The sequence below is a fragment of the Camarhynchus parvulus genome, chromosome 18, assembly GCF_901933205.1.
Source record: "Camarhynchus parvulus chromosome 18, STF_HiC, whole genome shotgun sequence".
Classification (NCBI taxonomy): Eukaryota; Metazoa; Chordata; class Aves; order Passeriformes; family Thraupidae; genus Camarhynchus; species Camarhynchus parvulus.
The window spans coordinates 10,934,965-10,956,703 of record NC_044588.1 but is presented as its reverse complement, the minus strand read 5'-3'; the positions used below and the strand labels follow the sequence as shown (position 1 = coordinate 10,956,703).

Genomic DNA, 21,739 nt, shown 5'->3' with positions numbered 1-21,739 from the left:
TGGCAGGGAACGGCTTTCTGAGCAGTGGCAATCCTTCTGGGAAAGCACCGGGAGAGCCAACTACCCCTGGAAGGCCCTGGAAGCCTCGTCCCTTCCTGGAAAACAAGGTACTGTTTTTGCAAACGTAGCCAGCAACACGTGTGGGTACAGGGGGCTGATGGCCACATGCTGGTCCCTGTTCCAGGGTCTGGGCTGTACTCAACTGGGGCTGAGAAGAGGCACCCACCTGCACTGTTCCTGGGAGATGTTCATCCAGGACTTCTTACCTGGTGTGAATTCAGTCTCACAAAGCCACAGGCATTTGGAGCAGGCTGCAGTGGGACAGAGTCATGACTTTCGGGACTGGGAGCTGGACACCTACTTATCCACACCAGGTTTGGGTTGAAAGGAACAGAGAAGCAGCTCCAGGATATCCATGTGCTGCTAAATATAACCAGTGGAACAGATGCTCCAAGACAGGGAGTTGCCTGCACCTTAACACTCTTGAGCAGGAAACTCAGGGCTCTCCCATTGCTTAAGTAGCTCTTGAGGTTTGGAGACACAGAGCAGGGTCAGAGGCAGCACCTCATTCTGTGCAGGAGCCTCCTTCCCTCTAAGGAGTGTCTCCCTTCTTTTTAAGCCAGCAGGATTAGCAGGTACTGGTTCAGGGAAGCCAGGAGGGCTCATGAAGCCCTTCCCATCTGTGTCAGCCCCACAAAACCAAACCAGAGCTGCTTCAGACCAATCAGAGCAGCCTGGGCTGCAGCCCAAAGCAATCCCTGGACCATGGCTGTGCTGGACCCCACACTGCTGGCCAGACTGACTGTGTCCTTGTGTTCCCTGTGTAGGCAATGATTAGCCACCAGGGAGGACTCTGGCCCCCTTTGGAGGCCACTGAGGCCAGTGGTTCTCATGTGGCCTTGCCATGGTAGGGACACATCCCAGGCCCCTGAGGGGCTGCACAGGCTGTGACTCGAGTGTCCTGCCCAGGGAGACAGGACACCCATGGAAGGGGAAGGTCGGTGGGGCTCCCAGTCCCCAGTCTCCATACTGCTATTTGTATCCAGTCCACCTCCAGCTGGAAACCCCCTTCAGGCTTATCCACGCCTGTCCTGGCAAAGAAACAAGGCAATGCTCCACAAAGGGCTGCTGGAGGGGGAGAGTGAGGCAGGCAGCACTAGGATAGATGCTCTGTGGGTGCAAGAGTCACCTGCAGAGTGGGTGGCAGAGCCTGAGCCAGCCTCACTGCTGGGGACACCTCAGTGACAGGCACCAGATGCCCTTGCCGTGCTCGCCAACTCCTTTCCAAGCAGACAGGGCCTTACACAACCAGCCGTGCCCAGCATTACGAAATCCCAGGAGTTTTCACCCCTCCCAGCAGAGCCACCCACCTCAGGTGGCTGAGCCAGACCCAGCTCCTGGGATGGCACCAGGGAGGACGGGGCAGGGGTCTGGGCACGGCATCAGTGCTGGGGGCCACATGCTCCCTGCGCAGCCTTGGCTGGGCCCGCGGGGAGCGGCGCTGGCAGGGCTTGGCGGAAGCACAGCCGGACGTGTTGCACCAGGCCTGGGATGCTGCAGGAGCCGCACGCCTGCCTCACGCAGGTTCTCCCTGCTCCCTTATCTCACCATCGCAGGCAGCCCTGCTCCCTTGCAGCTCTGGCCTTTCTCCCTGGGGTTGCAAACGGCTCGGGGTGGCTGTGCACCTACCCTGGGCAGCATCCCGCAGGAGCGAGGGATGGGCCAGAGTATCTAGCCCTTCCTTCCCTGGGAGGGTAGAGATCATACCAACAGAGCCATTTCCAAGCAGTTTGGGCATCTCCAGACAGGTCTGTGACTCACCATGACACCTCGGCAAGGCTTGGGTGATGTTACAGCCCCAAGGTTCAAACAGATCCCTCCCTCTCCATCCCGGGCACGATTTTTTAGGGAAGCCAGGATAGGATTTAGGGGGAGCCAGAATGCTCGCAGCTCCTCCCCACCCTCTCACTTGCTAGAGCAGCCAGAAAAAAAAACCGTGGTTTATTGTTATTTAGTTTCTTGCCCCTTTCATACTCCTTTGCCGGAGTTTTTGCCAGCGGCAGGCCCCGGGTCTGGCGGGGATCCAGGACAGCCGAGGCGCTTTTAAAAACAAAGCAGGGCGCGTGCATGCACACATACACGCACGGCGTCCAACCCCGCTTTTAACTCTTGCCGGAGCAATGCTGGTGGAAGCATCCATTTCCAGCAGGAAACCATCTTACACACGGTCCATCGCCACTGGGATCCAACAATTCACCTCCCACCTTCCCAGAAAAACCTCTTTGTGGCACTGGGATCCTGACAGAGAGGTGGCAGAAGTGATGCTGGTCATTTTTGTGGTCCACCAGTTCCCTCCTGGAACCAGCCAAGCCAGAGGAGGGAATGCCAGTGCTGGCAGTGTCCTTGCCACGTCCCCTTCTCTGCACCCTGGGGAGCACTGTCCTGGTTACTGTGCCCGTGTGCTGCTGGCAGCCGGGCACACAGTGTCCCAGGGCTGGGGCTGCCCTCCCTATCTGCCTTCAAGCTGTCGTCATCTGAATTATCGTGTGTTTCTGGGTCAGACAGCCAAAATGGCCTCTGCAGCCTTTGGGGAGGGACAGCTGAGCCCCCTGGTCTGGACTGAGTCACCAGGAAATGCCCAAGGGATGGAAATTCCCCTCCTGTCCCATACCTCAGCCTCCTGCCTGTGACACTGGGGATGGCTGCCAGCCTGGCTCCATCCATGGGCCTAAGGGACCTCCACATTTCCAGGAGATCCCAGATTCCCTGGCATACCCCAGTGCTGTCGGGCCATCTCCAAATGATGGCAGCATGGCCTGGAGCAGACTCAAAAGTCTCCACATTCATCCCCTCCCCCAGAAGGGTTAACCTGGTTTTCCCCCTACTCTTTCACAAAGATAAGAAAAAGTCAGCTGCAGTGGCCCAGGCTGACAGCAGGGACCACAGGCTGCCCTTTGGTGCCAATGAGCATCCAAAGGCTGGGGACAGAAATACAGACCTGGGACAGGAGGAGATGTGGAGCTGTGAACACAGGGAAATGGGGGGCAGAGGGGCAGGGGCTGGGCCAGCTGATGCCCAGCACAGGCTCCTCCATCTCCCTGTATGATGCTGTTTCCTCATGCCTTATCTCCTGCACTGGCACTGTGACTCTTTCCCTGGCTCCGGGCGCTCCAGTGGCAGCTGGGCCCCTTTCCAAACACAACACCCGTTGGAGCCCAGCTTTGAAAACCAACTATCCCTTCACTCCTTCCGCTGCCTGTGTGGGGCTTTTCCTTCCCAGCTAGAGAGGTGGGAACGCCAGGATGGGAAAACCCACCCAGCAAACATCAGGCTATCAGAGGAGACCCCCTTTCCAGGAAGGTCAGGAGCCACAGGAGGAGGAAGAAAGGATTGACCCCCACCTTTCCATGGAGCTGCAGCCCCACCACCATCCAGCCTCGTGGCTGCCGCACTCTCCAGAGCCTTTGAAGGCTCTTTTCTCCCGCTCCCACCACCCACCCACCACAGGCTGGTTCAGGAGCAGGTCTGGGCACGCTCTGGGGTGGCGGGGTCCCCAGCACGAGGCCACCGCCAGCCCGGCTCCCCGGGCACGGGGCCTCGCCCCGCTCCTGGCTCAGTCCCGGAGGAAGAGGGAGTTTTGCCCGTTTCGGCAGAGTTTCTCAGCGTCTCTCTGCAGGCGTGCCCACGGCCTTTCCAAGTCGGAGCGCGGCTGCGGAGCCGGTCCAGCCCGTCAGACCTACAGCGTGCGGGGAGAGGACGGGAGGACACAGCCAAGGACGCTTTGGGAACTCGTCCTCGAAACTTGGGCTTCAGGGGATGTGGCCAGAGCCACACTTGTGCTCGGTGGCAGAGCTGGGTCCAGCCGCCTGCACTGCCCAGGGCAGGAGTGGAGCAGGAAAGGTGCCCAGGCACCCCTGCACCGCTGCCACCAGGGAAAGCCATCGGGTGTAACAGAGCCTGACACGATAAAGATCCTGCCCAAGGCCAGTCTGAGCTTTGCTCTCCAGCCACACCAGGAATAGCACCTGGAGTACCTGAGGGTTTGGGACAAGCCTTGCTCAGTAGCAGCAGCTAAGAGGAGGATAGTCCTCCTCTGTAAGGGGGGGTGCTGCCAGGCACAAAGGCACATCCAACACTATTACAAAATAACTAACAGATTGCAAAAAAGGAGCAACTTCTCCCCCAAACAACTACAGACCTGCTGGTGTTGGGAGAAGCAGAAATCCCAGCAGGTCATAAAAGGAGGGCGGATGTTTCTGCAGAGGACAGGGACACAGAGCGCCGGTGGCAACGGCTAACAAATCACAGGAGAGATATTAAACCTCACGCTTTGAGGCTTAAGCTGATACAGCTACTAGGGATTAGGAGGAAATTCAAGGGGGAGAGAAGGAGCGATTTATCCCACATCTGCCTGCTACAGTCTCACAGCACGTGGAGCAACATCGCCCTTCTCCTGCCAAACTGGATGGTGGCAGCAGCATCTGAGGGCTGGCACAGTTCTTGAGAAAACCTTAACATGCTTTGTGCTGCTGGGGTGCAGTGGTGAGAGGCTCCAACACAGGCCTGGAGATAAAGCCAAGACCAGCTTGCATTTAACAACTTGCTAGGTCATGACCCAAACACAGCCATGTCCCATGAGCCCACCCCAGTCCTTAATATCTAAGGTTTGCAAAGCACCAACATAGCTGGTGAAATGGGGCAAGTGGCTGACCGAACCTCCTCCAGGCAGCAGGTGAACCTCAGCAGAGCTTTGCTCCCTGTCCTTGAGAGTTTCACACCAGTTTGCTCAGCTGCTGCCCTTTCTTTGTACTTTGCATACGTTTAAACAAAAACCTTCACCACTCCCTTGAGGAAGGCAAACAGTGAGTCCAGCTCCCATCGCCTTTCACAGCTCCTCCAGCCCCCACTATCACAGGGGCTCCCCCTCTCCCAGCATCACCCTGGCATCCCCCCATCCCCTGTCCCTGGATCCTGCACTCAGGGATGGGGACACCCAAACTTTGCCGGGCACTGTCCAGCTCCAGAAGCTGTTGCCCCAGAGGGGCAGAGGGGCTGAGGGGCCTGGCCAGAGGGGCTCTGCCTCTCACCTCCCCCGGGAGCCCCAACCCCTCGGTGCTGGCCCTGGCCGGGCCAACTGGTGCATTGTTGGCGAGGGCAGCCGCCCAGGGACATGATTGATCGCGGGGGAGAGAGGCCAAAGCCGTGATGGGTCGTTTAACAATTTCAATTAAACTCTGCAACGCTCCCGAGGCAGAGGGGAGGGGAGAGGGAGAAGGAAAATAAAAAGCGGGATGTTTCCATTGCCAGGGAGCCTCAGCAAAGCACGGCTGGCCCGGCAGGAGCAGCCTGGCTCTCCTAGACCAGAACCCCCTCCCTGGCTGCAGGAGTGACCACGGCGTCGCGCCGATGTCCCCTTCCCGCAGGCAGGACAGCTGCCCTTGCCTGCCCTTTCCCTCCTGGCTCCTGCCCCCAAAAATCTTGTCCCTGCCCGCCCCAGCACCTCGGAATGAGAGGTGCTGTGACCCACTTGTGCGGCAGCGCTTGCGCGGGGAGGAGGCTGCGCACGGAGAATATTAAACGCGTCCCTGAAGTTCCCGCTGCCGGGACTGGCGCTTGGATTTTGCTTACGTGCGGTGACTTTTTTAGGCACAGGAAGCCCCAGAGGGCTGATCACAGCGATCGAGCTCCCAATCCACTGAGACAGCAGAAGGACTCTTAGAGGGATTCAAAAAAATATATAATAAAAAAAAATAAAAATCAGCATCTCAGCCTGTCATATGGAAAAGGCACTTTAATGAGCAGCAAAGGCAGCAAATGCTTGGCTCACATGGCATCGGTGAGAAGAGGGAAAGGGAACCATAAGGGACGGGGAGCAGTGGTGCCCTCCATGCCAGGGATGAGCCTCTAGCACCAGGCAAGCCCCACAGCAGGTCAAGCACAGGAGCCCCACTGAGGGCTTGCAGCAGTGGCCTTGGAGGGGTCAGGGGTTTTTGGCCCCTCCTTATAAAGGAATAAAATGAAAATAAGCCGAGGGAGCTGCTGATGCCGCTGCAGCGGGGGAGTTAAACACACATGTTCACATGGGTGCCCCACGGCTGCAGGGAGGGGAAGACTCCAGAGAGAAAACAGACAGGATTGAACTGTGAGAGAGTCACTCGAGGGTACAGGAGAAAACAAGTGTGACTTCACCCCTCTGGGTGTGCAAGAGGAGGAAAGCCATGAGCACCCCAGCCTGCACACACTGCCTGGCCATGGGACACCAGATTAGGGCACGGGGCTGCGTCAGCCAGCAGGACACTCATGTCCTGACATTATTTATTGCCTTGGGGGTGTCCTTCAACCCATCCACACGGGCAGACTGCTCTTGTTCAGCTCAGGGACCCTGTACAGGCACAGTCCCTGAGCAGTAGAGGCAATGGCACCCAGTACCTTCATCCAGGGAAGGGGCACCAGATGCCCCTGTTCTGGGGAGGAGGTGGTTCCCAGCCCTTCTGAAAGCCCAGCAGTTGAGATTTGCAAAGTTCTGGCCCAGTCAAAGCTTTCCAGTAGATGACCCAGGGGAGCTGACCGCCTCCTCACATTTATAATCCTCAGACTAACTCGGGTTTCTTCGTGCCAGTCTCTCCGCTCTGAGCTGCTCCTAAGAAGCCTTCTCCTGCCTGAGTTTCCTCTCTCCCTCCTCCGGACAGCTTAGTCCCCTTCAGCTTTCCCACCCACCCCCATGAGACCCCCCACGATGAGCAGCCTTGGCAGAGGTATCCACACTCCCACAGCCCGGGCAGCCAGGGTGCACCTTCCCCCAGCCAGACATGGCATCGAGAGCCCTTTTATTTACTTTTCCCAGTTTCCTTCTCTTGGTCTGTCAGGAGAAATGACCAGGAGCTCAGCTCTATACACAGGCTCTGTGGCAGTGGCCACGATCTCATCCACCTTTCCACCCTCCCTATCTCCTCCAGATGCTGTGCAGCATCTGCAGGACGCCAGTGCCCTTGGGGACACCCCCGAACCCTCTGTTCACTCCAAGCTCTGCTTGCTGCTGACCTTTCCGAGAGCACAAGCAAGAAAACAGCCCTGCTGAAGGGTTAAACATTACCAGACTGAAATTCAAGGCTTGACGATTGGTTCCAGTCGACTGGCTGGGATGATAATTTTTCACAAGATAAATACGGCTGGGAGTGAGCAGCAACCGCTAAAGACCCTTTGTAGCAGTGTCCCCCCCAAAGCGGCTCACTTCCCCCTGCCACGGCTGCTTCCCTTCACCCATAACTGCTCAGTGGCTCACACTGCAGGGCCCCTGGCCCCGAGCCCAAGGGGAACCCCAGCTCAGCTGTAGGATTGCTTACAGCCCAGTCATTCATCCGCACGGGCTGTGCTTGTGCTCCCGCCTCCGGCCGCAGCATAACTCATGTGCCGGGGGTCAGAGCCAGCACTTGCACCCCAGCTTGGCCAGCACTGAGACTCACACCCCGGGACTGGCAGGAGTGCCCAGCCAGGGGGAGGGAGCTCATGGCTCTCTGCCCAGGTACTCACTGCTCTTGGACGCCTTGATCTTGGCCACCAGCTTCTGCACTCCAGGTACGTCCCCGTTCTTCACAGCCTGGATCAGCTCCTGCTCGCGCCCCATCGCAGGCAGGTGGGAGCAGCAGCAACGCAGAAACCCTCAGATCCCAGAGGTTTATAAAGCCATGGGAATAAGCCCCTAATTCCTCAAAACACACTTTGATGAGAGATGAAATCCAAGAAGAAAGACACTTTACAATCCCACAGGGCATAAAAACCAGAAGGAAGAAGTCTTTCTGTTAAGGGCAGAAGTCCCCTTCTGCATCAGGAGGAGCAGGACCCAGATGGGGTTTGGTTGGAGAACATGCAATCAGTTAAAACAAAAATTACTTCAGTGCTCAGGGACAGGCTCCCAGCAGCACAAGAGCTCCGTGAGACAAAGCCAGGCAGCTCGGGGCAGGGTGTCCAGCGCTGGCAGCATTGGGATGCCCTCAGCCTCTCACAGCACTCCTGGAGCCAGAGGTGGTGTGTTTTGCTCCCTTCAGCAGGCTCTGCTGCGTTGACGAGTGCCTAATTCATCCCAAAGGGATTACGGGCTCGTTGCCATCTGGAAGTTATAGATCCTCCCTCTCTGGTGCTCATTAGCCCCTTCGCTTTGGCATTCCTCTCGGTGACAGCACTGCAGGCACGCTGGGGAGCCCCGTGCACGGCCGAGCCCCGGCACGGCAGCCCGGGACCTGCGGAGGGAAGAGCACAGTCAGCCCCCAAAGGCCATTTACCTCCCGGCTCCGTCGCGACAGCTTTTGTATCCGTGCTGAAGAACGAATACTTTGACTATATTTAGTCCTGGAGGCACTTGGCTCATCCTTACGCTAAATGGAGAGGGAAGAACCTGTGGAGGAAACCTCCCGAGGGTGCTGCCCCCGGAGCGGGACAGGACACAGCTCCTTCCCTGCCCTCCCGGGGCCAGACACAGCACGTCCTCCCTGAGGGCAGCACACGGGGCTTGGGGCACACGACGTCTCCCCCTCTCCTTTCCTGGTGGCAGCACACAAGGAATGGAGCTGGGAAGGTTTAGCCAAAGCTCTCTGCAGCCCATGGGAGTGGGTCAGCCTGCCTCGCACTCTCCTCCTCCCGTGCAAGGATAAACCCTCACCCTCCAAACTTCCCAGGACGCTCCATGCCCTGGGACCCAAGACACTTCTTCACCAGTTCAGGAGCTCTCTCTGGCCCCAGTGAGGAGCTGTGTGTAATTCAGCAAAACTGTGCTCAGAATAAGATCAAAGCCATACCCTGGCCAGCCAGGGTACCCAGGAGAGGGCATGGGGTCCTGCAGAAGCAGTTCACATGTCCCAGCCTGTGCTCCCACAGTGCAGCCGGGCTGCCCAAACTGTGTGGCAAGAAAATCCCTCCTAGTTCAGGGCCATGCATCTGGCAGGCTGCTCCGACACCGGGGAGGAGCGTGCGTGCAGGAGAGCAGGGAGCACACACCGTGCCAGCTGCGAGGCTATTGCCAGATCACCCCACAGCTTCCCCTCTGCCCATCCAGAAGGGATCAGAACGAGCTGATGGCTCGGTGGAGTCTCCCTTCCTAGAGCGCTCGCCCTCCACAGTTTATGTAACAGCGGGTGTTGCTTCCTCCAAGCAATCGAGGTCACTGTTCAGAGCATGGAAATCACAGGCGAGACAAGGCAACAATGACAGGTCCTGTTGGGGTGGGGGCAAAATCAGAAGGAGAATCCCATGGCATTGCTCAGCCGGGAGCTGCAGCTCCACATAAACATGGACCCCTCACGGCTTCCCCGTGTTCCTGCACTCCCCAGGGTGCAGCAGCACAGGGCAGACAAAAAGATGATCCTCAGGTACTGCATTGGCTTCTGGAACAAGGGAGTGTGTGATTCCCTCACCAGGCTGGGGGGCTTCTCCCCCCACCCCCAGCTCATTTAGCTGATGAATCTCTGGGCACTGAAGCTGGTTCCCCTCGGGGTCAGCTGCCATCTCCCCTCGTCCTGGGGCACCTGCACAAGCTTATCTACCTTACAACAAAGTTTCAGCCACTTGACTCACACTAACCTCTCGCTGCAAACAAATCCCCTCCCGAAACCTCCTGTGTCGCACCGTCTTCAGAACTATTTCGTTTAACCCTGTGCACTGCACCCAACTCTGCGCTGCTCCTCAAGAGCGCTCACAAGAAGCGAACGTGAGGCGGTGAGACGACTTTGTATTTGAAAAGTCTGCCCGCTCTCTTGGAAAACAGCCCCGGTGCTGCTGCCTCGGCTCCCGGAACACGCGGGGCTCAGCGGGCAACTCGGAGGGACCGAGAGCTCCCGATGCCGACCTGCACCTCCTCAGCCTCCCCAGAGAGGAGCAGCGAAGATAAAGTTCGAGAAACGCTCAAAGCTGGAAAAGCAACAGCAAAACATCCCTCCCACACGAGCAGAGCTGAGCCTCCAGCCCAGGAATCCACCTGGAGAACCAAAGTATCCCAAACATTCCCGCAGCCAACGGCAGCGCCGGGGGGAAAAAGGAGGGAGAAAAGAGGGAAAAAACCCCAAACAAACCCAAACCAGTTACGTAAGTGGCAGAGGAAAGATGCAAAGGAGCTGCAGGCACCCGGCCGGGTCCCGAGGGGCGGTGGGGGCAGCGCGGTTCCCCCGGGAGGCTCCAGCCCCTCCGCGGGCGCGCCCGGGCCCCCCTCGCTGCCCGCCCGGCCGCGCCTCCGCCTCCCCCGCCCCGAGACCCCCGCGCGGGGCGGCTCCTTCCTCCGGGCGCGCTCGGGGGGATTTCTGCCCCCACCGAGGCGAGTTGTTCCGCGGCTCCTGGGGCGAGTTGCTCCGCCGGCCCCACTCACCTGGCGGCGCTCCCAGCCCGCCGCACCGGGGCGAACCGAACGGCGCTCGGGCGAACCGAACCGCGCCGGAGCGAACCGACGGCACCGGAGCGGAGACGCCCGCGCCGTGCGGAGCCGCTCCGGAGCCGCCCGCGCACCGAGCAGTGCCGAGCCGGCCCGGCCCGGCCCGGCCGCAACTTCCCGAGCCGCGCGGGGCGGGAGCGGGGCCGGTACCGGAGCGCAGCCGCGGGTCCCGGCTCGCAGGCGGCGCGGCACTCGGCAAAGTCCCGCTCGGGCCGGCCCCGTCCCGGCAGGAAATCCCTCCCCGGCCCGGCCTGATTGGAAAAGCCCGGCGGGTTGTGCGGCGGGGCCGGGCCGGGGCGGCTGTCACTCACCGTGATGCGGCGTCGAGCGGGGCAGGGGCCGGGCCGCCCATCCCGCCGCACCGGCACCGCTCCGCCCCCGGTCGGGGCTGCCCCGGGCTCCCGGGCATCGGCTCCCTTTGAACGGGGTCCGGCTGGACCGGCGATGGCGAGCGGGACCGGCGTGGTACGCGACCGACCCGCTGCTCCGGGACAGGCGGGGTTCGGGACCGAGCTGGTCGGAGATTCCCCATTCTCGATCCAGGACCGAGCCAGTGGTTCGCGACCGGCTCCCTTGGGAATCCTCCATCCTCCTCAATCCAGCTCCGAGCCGGTGGTCTGGGACTGGCATCGTACGGGACCGACCTCATGCTTGATCCGGGCTTGGTCCGGTGCTACAGGACGGGCCTCGGAGACAGATCCCCATCATCGATCCAGGAGCAACACGGTGCTCTGGGAACCAGCCCTCCCCCTCAGCCCTTTGCCCGCTCCACCCCCAGCCCCTTTGGCGGAGGGGCTGCATCGTGCCACTGATGGCACCCATGGGACCAAACCAACCGATCCCCAGCTGTCCAAGCCCCAAATTAATCCTATTCTCACAAAGCACTAAAACCACCAAAAATCACCCATTTCTGCCAATCTTCAGCAGAAGCAGCAGAGGCAAGTGCTCCCTCGAGCACAGTTATTTTAAAACGAGAGATTGCCTAATAAAGCTGGACAGTTTTTGTTGCATGATACCACTGGATTATCATCAACTAATCAGATTAAAAACACACGGAGGCTTTGGTTTTATTCGCTAAATGGCCAGCCCACGGCTCCCTGGGGGAGTTGCAACAATCCCACGCCTCTTCAAACCAGGCCCCCGAGACATTTCACCAAATGATGGTTTCATGAGCAACCCCAATGAGGGGGATCCTTGGCAAGGAGGAGGGACTGACATCTCCAGACACACCCTGTCTTTTCAGCTCGGGAATAAAGAGATTATTATGCACATCTAATTATAAATGTCAACACTTTATGGCTGCTATGCTGAAGCACGAAGCTCTAAGTAGCCCTGCTAGAAAGGGCTGTGAAGTGAAAGGTCTTGTTATTCCTCCTCTGAGTTTTTCCAGAGCTTGTAAAGCGCAGTGACATTTATAATAATCCTCTGAATTTATATGGCACCTTTGGTCCTTCTAAGGATCTTAATTAAGCTTTGCAGCTCCCTGAGCACAGAGTAAACCCACTTTGCAAAAGAGGAGCCCAGGTCCTGTTTGGTACAAAATGTGTGTCCCATTTCAGGCAGGGGAAGGACTTTTACACCCCAGTGACCTTCAGCACACGCTGTTACACCACAGTAAGGGCACAGCACCCTGACATCCCCAGCCAAAGGCTGTGCTGCTGCAGCCACACTTGTGTGGGTAAAGCTGGGTAATTCAAACTTTAATCTCTGGTGTCACACAAGCCTTTTGAATGGAGGGTGTCATTGGAGGGGTTTACTAGAAATCAACAATTTGTAGTGCAGCCTCAAACATTTAACCACATATTGGCAGTCCTGACACTGCACCAGTGCCTTCCCTCTATGGCCCTGCCTGCAGGGAGTGCAGCTGGGAGGAGCAGGCAGCAGCCCCCATTTCCCCCCATGAATCCCAGTTTTCCAGCCACCCTTGAAGGTTGAACAGCTGGTTGGTGACACCAGTACAAAGAGCTGCCAGTGGCTTCAGCCGTGCCCACCTTGCAGAGCTGACAGACCCCCCCATGACATTCCCCTGTGCCTGCAGGTGCTGACAGCACCGATTGAGTTTTCACTGCAGAGGAAGTCCTTTAACAATTTACCCCCTTCTACGCACCAGTACAAGATGTTTTAGAGTCTAGGGGGTTTCAAGGTGCAGGCACAGTTGTGTGGCCAGCTCTGCCCTCAGCCTCTGCAGAAAGGTGCCCAAGGCAGCACTGACTTGTGTCTCTCACTTTGTGAGGGGCCTGGGGCTCCAGCCGGGTAGGGCCGCTCAGTTCTGCGGGGCCCCGGTTCCTGCTTGCAGCTCCTCAGGTCGATGTTGCCATCTAGAGGTCCCTGCTACGGCGATCGTGTCCTTGTAAAGTACTGGGAAGGAGGTCGTTGGGGTTTTTTCGAATTCAATGCAACAACTCGAAGCAGTTTTATTAGGTTAGCCCATGTCTTGGGTGGCTGCAGCTCATCCTGGCTTGTCTCACAGCCCCTGCAGCTATGCAAACCCTTCCTCTCTACTCTGGCATTATTTTGAGATGGGGTAAAACACTCAAAGCTGTGCATTTGCTGCCCGGCATGGAAGCAGCCACACTGCAGAAGCAATACACACAGTGGTATCCACAGCTGCTTCATGGCCAGCGCTGGCTCCGGGTGAGGCTGTGACAAACATGGCTCCAAATTTTGGGGTGCAAGACTCCCAGTCCCAAATCTCACCCATGAAAACCAAACTTGGAAGTTCATGGCCATTTCATCCTCACTGAATGGGCAGGAGGTCTGCAAAGGCCCATACCAGACATCCAAAACATTTAAAGTATGTTATGAACCAGCTGGATGGAAATACACTTCTCCCCTTTCAGCAGTAGCTCAGGCTTCTCTTTCTCTTTTCCTTTTTAAAAAGAGTGCTGGTTTTTAAAAGTGTGCCCATCTTGACCCCAGGCCTTGCTGCAATCCCAGGGCTGCATCTCAGATAAGGGAGCAATGGCAGTTTGATGCCCATGGCAAGGGTTGATTCCCTGGATGGGTGTGCAGAAGCCTTCCAAACCTCCCGTTCAGGGGACCACAGGGTATCTGGCTCCTGCAGGCGCCCCACCAGGCAGAGGGTGTTGGACCACAGGATCTGTCCTGCAGGGAGGAGGGTGCAGGCTGAGGATGAAGCAGGGCAAGGAAGGGCCTCTCCTGCACCAAATCAGGCCACACCAGAAAGCAGGTTATTGCCCAGATTTAAAGCCACCCACAGGAGCCCTTCCTGCAGCTCCTGACATTTATTCACACATCACCTGGCTCCCTGAGCACTGAGGGGTGATGGGTGCCCCACTGCTGGGCTTTGCTCGTGTCCTTTAGCAGCCCAGCAAGTCTCAGTCTCATTCCTGATCCTCAGAAGTCACATCCGGTCCCCAGGGAGCCTTTCCTGTGCAGGGATCCATCTCCTCCCACATTTCATCCAGGCCAGGCATTTCCCACCCTGCTCAGCACTCCACCTCGCAGGCACCAGTGTGAAGGGCAAAGTGAGAGCAGGGCAGAGATCTGCACACAAAGGTGCTTACGTAGGTATTTACTCCACTGCCTCTTACACACCCTCCTGGCAAGAGCTGCTGCTGGAAGCAGTCCAAGGAGATGAATTAGGAAGCTTGATCAAGAGAGAAATGCACTGCCCACAAGGAGGAGGAAGAGGATCACAGCTCCCTCCCAGGGACCAGGCTCTGGCAGACAGAGCTTTGGGCTGGTTTGGCCCCAGACACCTCCTGCCACGCCACAGCACAGCTGCACAGCTGCTGCCTGCAGCTGGCCACTGCCACCAGGAGGGCTTCAATGCCAGGATACATCCCAGACCCAAGCCAGAACTTGGACACAGCTCCATGAACTCATGCCCTGTGAAAGTGAACATCAGCCTTAGTGTGAAATGCAGCAGTGCCTGCCCTTAGCAGAGCTGGTGGGACCTGCTGGTGGCAAAGAGCTACAGAAACCCACCCAGAGTCAGCTCTCAGGCAGGTAGCAGGGCTTGGTGGTTTAGGAAGCTCTGCTCTGGTAGTACCTTTTGCAACAAATAGTTTCCCCTCACAAAAGTAATCAGGTCACCAACACCTTGCTGGCAGTCCAGCTCTGAGCTCCCTTGAAAAGCAACTCCTCAGCCCTGGCTGGAAGACATGCAAGCCAGGAGTTACAGCCTGCACCAGCCCCTGCCCTGGCACAGCAAACCCAAATCCTTCCCCTGAATCCCTGTGGGAACTTGGGCAGGTGCTGGCACGGGGCTCCTTCCCACATGCCAGCTCCTGGCTCCCGCTGGACTCACCCTCCAGGTACACGTGAGCTGCTGCTCGCACTGTCCTCCTCGCCCTGCCTTCCTCTTCTTGTCCCCCTCCAGCCTCCCTGCGCTGACAGTCACTTCTTTCTGGTCTTGTGCCTTTCTTTTCTCTCTGTCTCCCTTGCTTAGTCCCTTACTCAGGAAATTAAAGATAATCCTCCCTTTTTTTGCAGCCGGATTCCCTGTTTAACATTCGCTGCATGTGCTTGCACTGATTCAAAATGGGATTAGACTTTCTGTTGCTTTGATGTCATTTGCGCTTTGCACTTAAGGCAGAGGGGGGAAAGAAAATGTCTGTTAACAAACCTCTTGGATTCCACCCACCCACTTGTATCCATCCTGGAAATGAAGGTCAGGCACATTTACCTGCAGAAACCGAGCCCCCTTCTAGGATTGATGAGGGGGGAATAAACCAACTCACAACTGTAGCTCCGCATTCACAGCGTGTGGACCTTATTCCCTGGAAACACCCAAATTTCGCTCTGGCTCCGTTATCATCCAGCTGCGTGGAGGCTGAATGGCTCCCATGAGGAGGGAGGTGTCATTAATCATCCAAAAACCACAACTCGTTGGCTGTCAGTGGATATTGCAACCTCCAGCTGCCGTGCAGCAGGGAGCGCGTGGGCCACCGGCATCGCTCCAAGGGATCGGGGCTGGGGCTGCCCGCCGGGAATACCCCGAGCTGCTCCTGAGCTGCTGCTGCAGGGTGGCTGTGCTGGAAATCCACATCCTGGGGCGTGACATTTGTGCACAGGCACAGTTCATAACTTTCCAGGGCATTTCCCTCTGCTTCCTCAGGCCTGAACTTCTCCCCCTTTGGAAGATAAGGATTTGGGGTTGTTCTTACTGCTGGTCCTTCCAATGCCAGTACGAAGCAGATGAAGAACATTTTTTCATGTTGCCTGAAAACATTTTGCTTTGCTTCCAAGACACCACTCTTCAAATCCATGATGTCCCAAGTGGCACAGTTCACACTGGAACTGTATTCCTGTTCACAGCTGGAACAGGATCTCACACCAGAAAAGAGCATTTCACAAGGGATTCTGCAGAGCCATGGCCAGGGCTGGGATGTGACAGTGGATCCTATTCCTGCTTATCCAGGACAGTCCACGGTCTCCAGAGCCTCACAGGTGGCTTCTGCTGCCTGCTCCTTCTCCATTCCCACCAGAGCTTCCCTTCACAGCAGCTGTGTCTCCTCTGGGTAACAGGCAGATCTGGGCACTGCATAACTGGAGATGTTCCAGTGTCCCTGAAACCATCCCAAGACCTTCTGCACATTGTTTAGAAGAGCAGCTCCAGGCATGAGCACAATCCAGCCATGACCACAACATACCTCACAGCCCTGAGCCCCTGGGGAGGCACAGCCAGCACCAGCAGAGCAGAAGTGGGGACACACCTAGGCAATCCTGGGGCTCTGGCAGCTGTAATCCCTGTCACCCACACCCCATTGCTGTACTGCAGCCCTGACTGGCACTGCCACCACGCTGGGCTTCCTTCAGGACTGCCCAGGGACTCAGGACACTGCCAACAGCACAGTGTCTAATCCATTTTGCCTGGTGCACACTCACAGACTTGATTAATGTCTGCAATGAGCTCCATCCATCATCAGGGAGTAAAGGAGATTAACTGTGCAGCACGCCTGCCTTGCGTTGATCCCATTCTCCAGGCCTCCTGATTAATGGCGAGGCCGCCTTATCTGCCAGGCCAGGAAACATGAGGATCTGGCCTGCCTGTGGATGGAGGGAAGCTGTGGGAGCTTGGGAGCAGACAGGGCAGTGCCAGCACAGCCACAGCACACTCTGCCATCGGGGCCATCCTGCTGCACCTCTGCTCCCCACGCTGCCAGCTCTGCTCTGCATTCCTATGGATCCCTCCATTCCCACTGCTCCTCTCTTCCTCCTCCTGGCCCTTCCCAGCCATGCTGACAGAAAGAAGAGCAGCAATTGCAGCGCTGATGCATCCATGCAGGAATGCAAGGAAACCAAAGTCTGGGGCTCCATTTTCCCTCGATGGGTCAGCAGGGAAGATGTCATTCCCCATCCACAGAGGGAATTCGGATGAGTTGATTTGGAGGCCTGGAATAACCCAGGCAAATCCCCTCCTGGGGTGGGGGTGAGGCTGCAGCTGACCAGGGCTGTGGAGAGGCTCGGCCGAGCCCTTCCCGGGAGGACACGTGTGTTTAGTGGATGCAGGGAATTAGCAGTGCCATCTGGATGGGCTCCAGCTCCTGCCCCTGGCTCGCTGCTGATGCTTCATTAACAGCTCCCTCCTTTCAGCTCCATCTCCTCGGCTTCTGCTGTGATCAGCTGGGCTGGAGTTTTGTTGTCTTGGGTTTTTTCCAAGTGGAAATTATTTCTCATTTCTTTTAACAATCAGGACAGAGAGAAAGAGACAGGAGAGGAAGGAATTTCTAGGAGATGAAAGGGCAGGATTAAGGACACGGCTTTCACTTTGTTATCCCTCTAGTGTGGCTAAGAAATTCCTTTCAGAAGAAGGCTTTAATTAACTATGATTTCTGATGGGAATAAACCCTGGGCCTAGAGATAGGTCTGGCTTCTTGGGTCTGCTGACAACCTCAGCTGCAACCTCAGCAGCCCAGATTTGTACACACACACACATGGTGTTACACAAAACTTAGCACATTTAAAATTGCTTTGCAAAGGCACTGACTGTCACCCCAGTCTGGAAAATAAGGATCAGAGGAAAAAACCCCAGGCATTAGCAGGCCACTGTGCAGGGTGCCTGTGGAAAGATGATCTGAGTGCGATGAACCATGGAGCTGTGGTGGCTCAAGATGTGGCAAGGGGCCTTTGCACAGAGTAATAACCCAGGGCAGGAGGCAGTAGAAATATCTCTGTTGCCTTCCAGACCAGCAGCCCTTCTCACACAACAGGAAAAATCAGGGAGAGAAGAGAGAAAGACACCCAGTGGCAAACTGGGACATTTAGAAAGCATTGCAGTGATGTATTTGCATCTTCCACTGCCGCAAAACCTCCAGGAACTGAGTCAATCAAAAATAACATTTGGGGCTGATTTTTATCCAGATGAACTCTCTCCAAATATTTTAAGGCAACCAGCAAAATGGCCAGCTTCTGCTTGTTTAACCCTTCTCCTGGAACCTGCACTGATTCTGAAAGAATGCACCATTGGAGAAAGCATCTTTTCTGTGAGCCTGACCTGCAGAACTGGATGTGGTACCAGGCCTATTCATCCCCAGCACCACCCTGGTCACCTCTCTGTGCCCTAACTCTGTCCTGACTCACTCAGTGTTCCTGCAGCTCAACTTTCTGTGCAGATCTGGACATGAAAGATGAAGAATCCACACAGATTTCCAGAGGAAGCCTCAGCCCCAGTTTACACAACAACTCCTGCCAGGGAAACATCTCAGCAGGTCCCTCTGAGAACCACATTTACCTTTTTCTGAGCCATGTTAAACAGGGAGCTCACACTGAACCCACATCTTGCTCCTCTCCCATCTTTCCAGCTAATGAACTCCCAGCTGATAACAAATGCTGGCTGCTGCTGCTGGAGCATCTGCCTCTGCTCATGTTTAACAGCCCAAGAGGCAAAGCACTTTACTGATTATTGTTTTCATAAGTGAGCATCATTTTACTTTTTCATTATCATTTTAAAACGTTCCCACCCCTTCCACTGCCCTGAGCCGCTGCCTCCAACCCCAGCAGATGCCACTGTGCCCTGCAGTGGCACGGGGAACATATGGTTGTTTTCCCTGGGGGGAAGTGGAGAGGAAAGGAACATCTGGCTGCTCCAGTAACCCAGCTGCTGAGGTGAGCAGAGCTTTTCCTGCAGGTTTGTGTCAGGAGGGTTTCCCATCCCATGCTACCACTGCTAACAGCCCCCTTGACACAATGCTTCAGTCTCACTTGGGATTTAATGCCTTATTAATTTTACAGATTTTGTGCTTGTTCACATCTTCTGCAAACTAAAAATTTCCTGTGACATGCTGTATCAAATGTTTTACTGGACTTCAGGTAGATTTAAAAAATCAACTATTACTGTTTTCTTTCCCCCCACCTGCCCCTTCTCAGGACTAGGCAGCAGGATTGCAGTCTCTGGTTATAAAACACCACTTTTTTTATTAGCTCTGTCCTAAATCCTTACACTTGGATTTGCAATTTCATGTGACAGTTCTTTCCAGACTTTGAATGGAGTTTATCTCGTTTCCCTGACTTGAACCTCTCAGGATTTTCCCTTTTGCTTCATCTTGGATCTGTAATTTCCATTTCCATTTCCAAGCTTAACAACATCCTAATTCTCATTGAAAAGAGGGATGGCATAGCACTCATTTTGTGTTGGGCAGACACCAATTCTTGATCATCAACCCTCCACATCAAGTCTCCTGTTCTGTCTCCTCTTCAGCTCCATGAACAATTATCCACAAGCCACAGACCCAAGCTGAAACTTTCTTCCCTCAATTCAGACTCAGGAGGAATTCAGATTCCAGCTGCCTTCTCCTTGTGCTAATGCCTGCTCTTGTAAAAGGGAATCAGTGACTAACAACAAATACATACCCTGAGGCAGTATTTGTCTCCCTGAGGGCTCCTGGCTGTTCCTGTCCAACGTCAAGATGTGCTGGCAGTTTCTTATCTCTGACAAGGACACGGGGATCTGCCCATTTCACCAAGCACACATCCACATCCCTGACCTCAGCACATCGGCTGACCCAGCCCTGGAGCCCAGCAGCCTCTCACAGGGCAAGTCCTGCTTAGCCCCTTGTTATTTTTGGCTGTGCCTTTGTCTCTGGGATCCTCTAACCTTTAGCAATGAAAACAAAACCGCAGAAGGTGCTGCCCTGGCCTTTGGCTCGCTGAGAGCAGTGGGATGGGCAAAGGCTGAGGGCTTAAACCTCAAATTAGCAGTGTGGGACTGGAATGAGCCAGGCAGCTTGGACCTGTCATTTCAAGGGCAGGAACCAGTAGGGAGAGAGGAGGTCATCATCTGGTTTTCAGATAAATGCCCACTTTGTGTTAACTAATTAGAAATCCAGCACAGATAACAGAAGAGCTTAGATGACCATTTAGCTGAAGAATTCCTGTAAAGCCACATTGAGCACCTGAGAAAGGGAATTCACCTGCTGCTTTCATTAGAGATGCTCATGTCCAAGAGAAAGCAGAGCCTGGGAGTCGGGAAATCAGGAGTTTGCTCATGGCTCAAGCTCATGGTTCATAAATAGCAGCTCAGGGCAGAACTGGATCACACTGTAGCACTGACGTGAATCAAGTAAGGCACCAAGGCAACATCAGCCTCTTTCCAACCTGCCAGACCATACATACAGCTGTGCACATCTGGATCAATGACAGCAGCACCTGAGTCAACACCAAGCTGCCTTCACAAACCTATTCCTCCAAACATTTGAGTTTTCTGTGTTTAGTTTTTTAATCAGATCATTACCTTCAGTACACATCCCTCTGTGAAGATAAAAAAGTTGTGCTGAGATAGACATTGCAGGAGAAGGGATAAGATGCTGCCTAAAACAGGGCTGTTGTAGAGAGAATTGCTGTCAATTTTTGACCTCAAGCTCAGCATGTGGCTTTAGGGAAATTGTTGAAGTTTGCTATCACTTCTCATCTACAGGGAAGGAAAATGTTATGTGGCAAAGACCCACTTTCATCAAATGAGATAAAATGAAACAGCAGTTGGAAACTGTTTTATCAATCTTGCCTGGAAAGGAGGGAGACTGATGTGCAGCTATCAGACAAAGACAGCACTCAGTCAGCATGGAGGGTTGATGCACCATGTCTAACACATCCTGAGTGAGATCATCCCTATCCCTAAGGCCACTACAAGGACAAAACTTCATCCATTAGGCTACTTGGTCAATATAATCACAGTCAGAGAGCTAAGCAATAAAAATGCAGAGGCCCATTCTGTAAGTTTGGAGTCATGAGTAAGGAGAGCAATGAGTTAGCAAGGAGGATTTGCAACCTGGCTCTTAGGAAAGACTTCTCTCTCCAGAGTGCAAATCAGAAGAGCAGCCAGGTGCAGAATAAATATTTAGCAAATGAGAAAGTCTCCATTTAATGAGAAATTATTTGGTGAAACCAGCTGGGGAAATGGTTTCAGTAGCATGGTAACAGAAGCCAGCGCTGCTCTCTGCCCCATGGGATGCTGCGGTTCCACTCGTGTTGCGTAAGTCAGGATCTCCAGCTGGGACAGGCACAGGAAATATAACTCATTACTGAAATGCAAGAGCCTTTCAGGGTTAAACTGCTGTTAGACCAGCCAGATTCATTCCCTGGTTGCAGAATTTGCCCAGCAGCAGCTTTGGATGATTGCTATCTTTCTTCATAACAGTGACGTTGCAGACAGGATGGTCTAAGTGTAGTGGTGATGCCAAGTTTGTAGGAAGAAGTAATTTTTCTTTCTTTTATGTTCAAGGGCTGAGCTCCATTTCCTCACTTTTATCTACATCATTAGGCTGTTGAGATGGCAGTTCCCTGTCTAAATGTTAATTACTATATCTCTTTCTTAAGAGGTGTTTTCAAGGGGTTAGTGCCTCAATCTTCCTTGTAATTACATGCAGTGGTTAGCACAACTCATCGGCTATATCCCAGGGTCCCCTGAGAGCTCATGCCTGCTGCAGTTTCCAGTGGATGAACACTCACAGAACCAGTCCTTCAGAGAGCTGCTGTCTCCAAGTGTTCAGGCAGATAATGAGCCGATTACTGTGCCTGCTCCTGCTGCCGACGGCGAGCTCTGTGCACAGACAGGCTGCACATCACCAGTTGCTGCACTTCCAATTCCTCCCTTCTCTCTACCCCTTCAAACTCAGCAAAACTCTGCACAACCAGTCCCTCCCTGGGGCAAGAACTTCCAGATTATTGACAGAGCAAAAAAAGGGGAAAACAAACCTTGTCAAAGCCTGAATACAAAAGCCCAGTAATTAAACAGTGACACAGAAATGGTGGTGAGGCAGATCTCAGACACTGAGCATGGTTTGTCATGTTAGGGACAGAGCTGCTCTGGGTTTTTGTGCCTCTACAGCTGAGAAGAAGGAATTACAGCTTCCTCATGTGTGA

General features: G+C 55.0%; 1 protein-coding gene across 5 annotated transcripts in view; it reads right to left on the bottom strand.

Annotated features, from left to right (window-relative positions):
* Positions 1-21,739, bottom strand: part of CASKIN2 (CASK interacting protein 2) — a 648,645-nt gene that overhangs the window by 23,241 nt on the left and 603,665 nt on the right. For 2 of the 5 annotated variants that reach the window (XM_030962077.1, XM_030962081.1), the window contains exons 1-2: positions 10,352-10,614; positions 7,531-8,237 (exon numbers count right to left, since the gene is read on the bottom strand). In XM_030962077.1, coding sequence (XP_030817937.1) covers positions 7,531-7,624 — 94 coding nt within the window. In that variant the 5' untranslated portion in view covers positions 7,625-8,237; positions 10,352-10,614. Of the gene's footprint in view, positions 1-7,530; positions 8,238-10,351; positions 10,615-21,739 lie in introns of those variants that run through there. The other 3 variants (XM_030962079.1, XM_030962082.1, XM_030962078.1) reach the window with 2 other exon arrangements.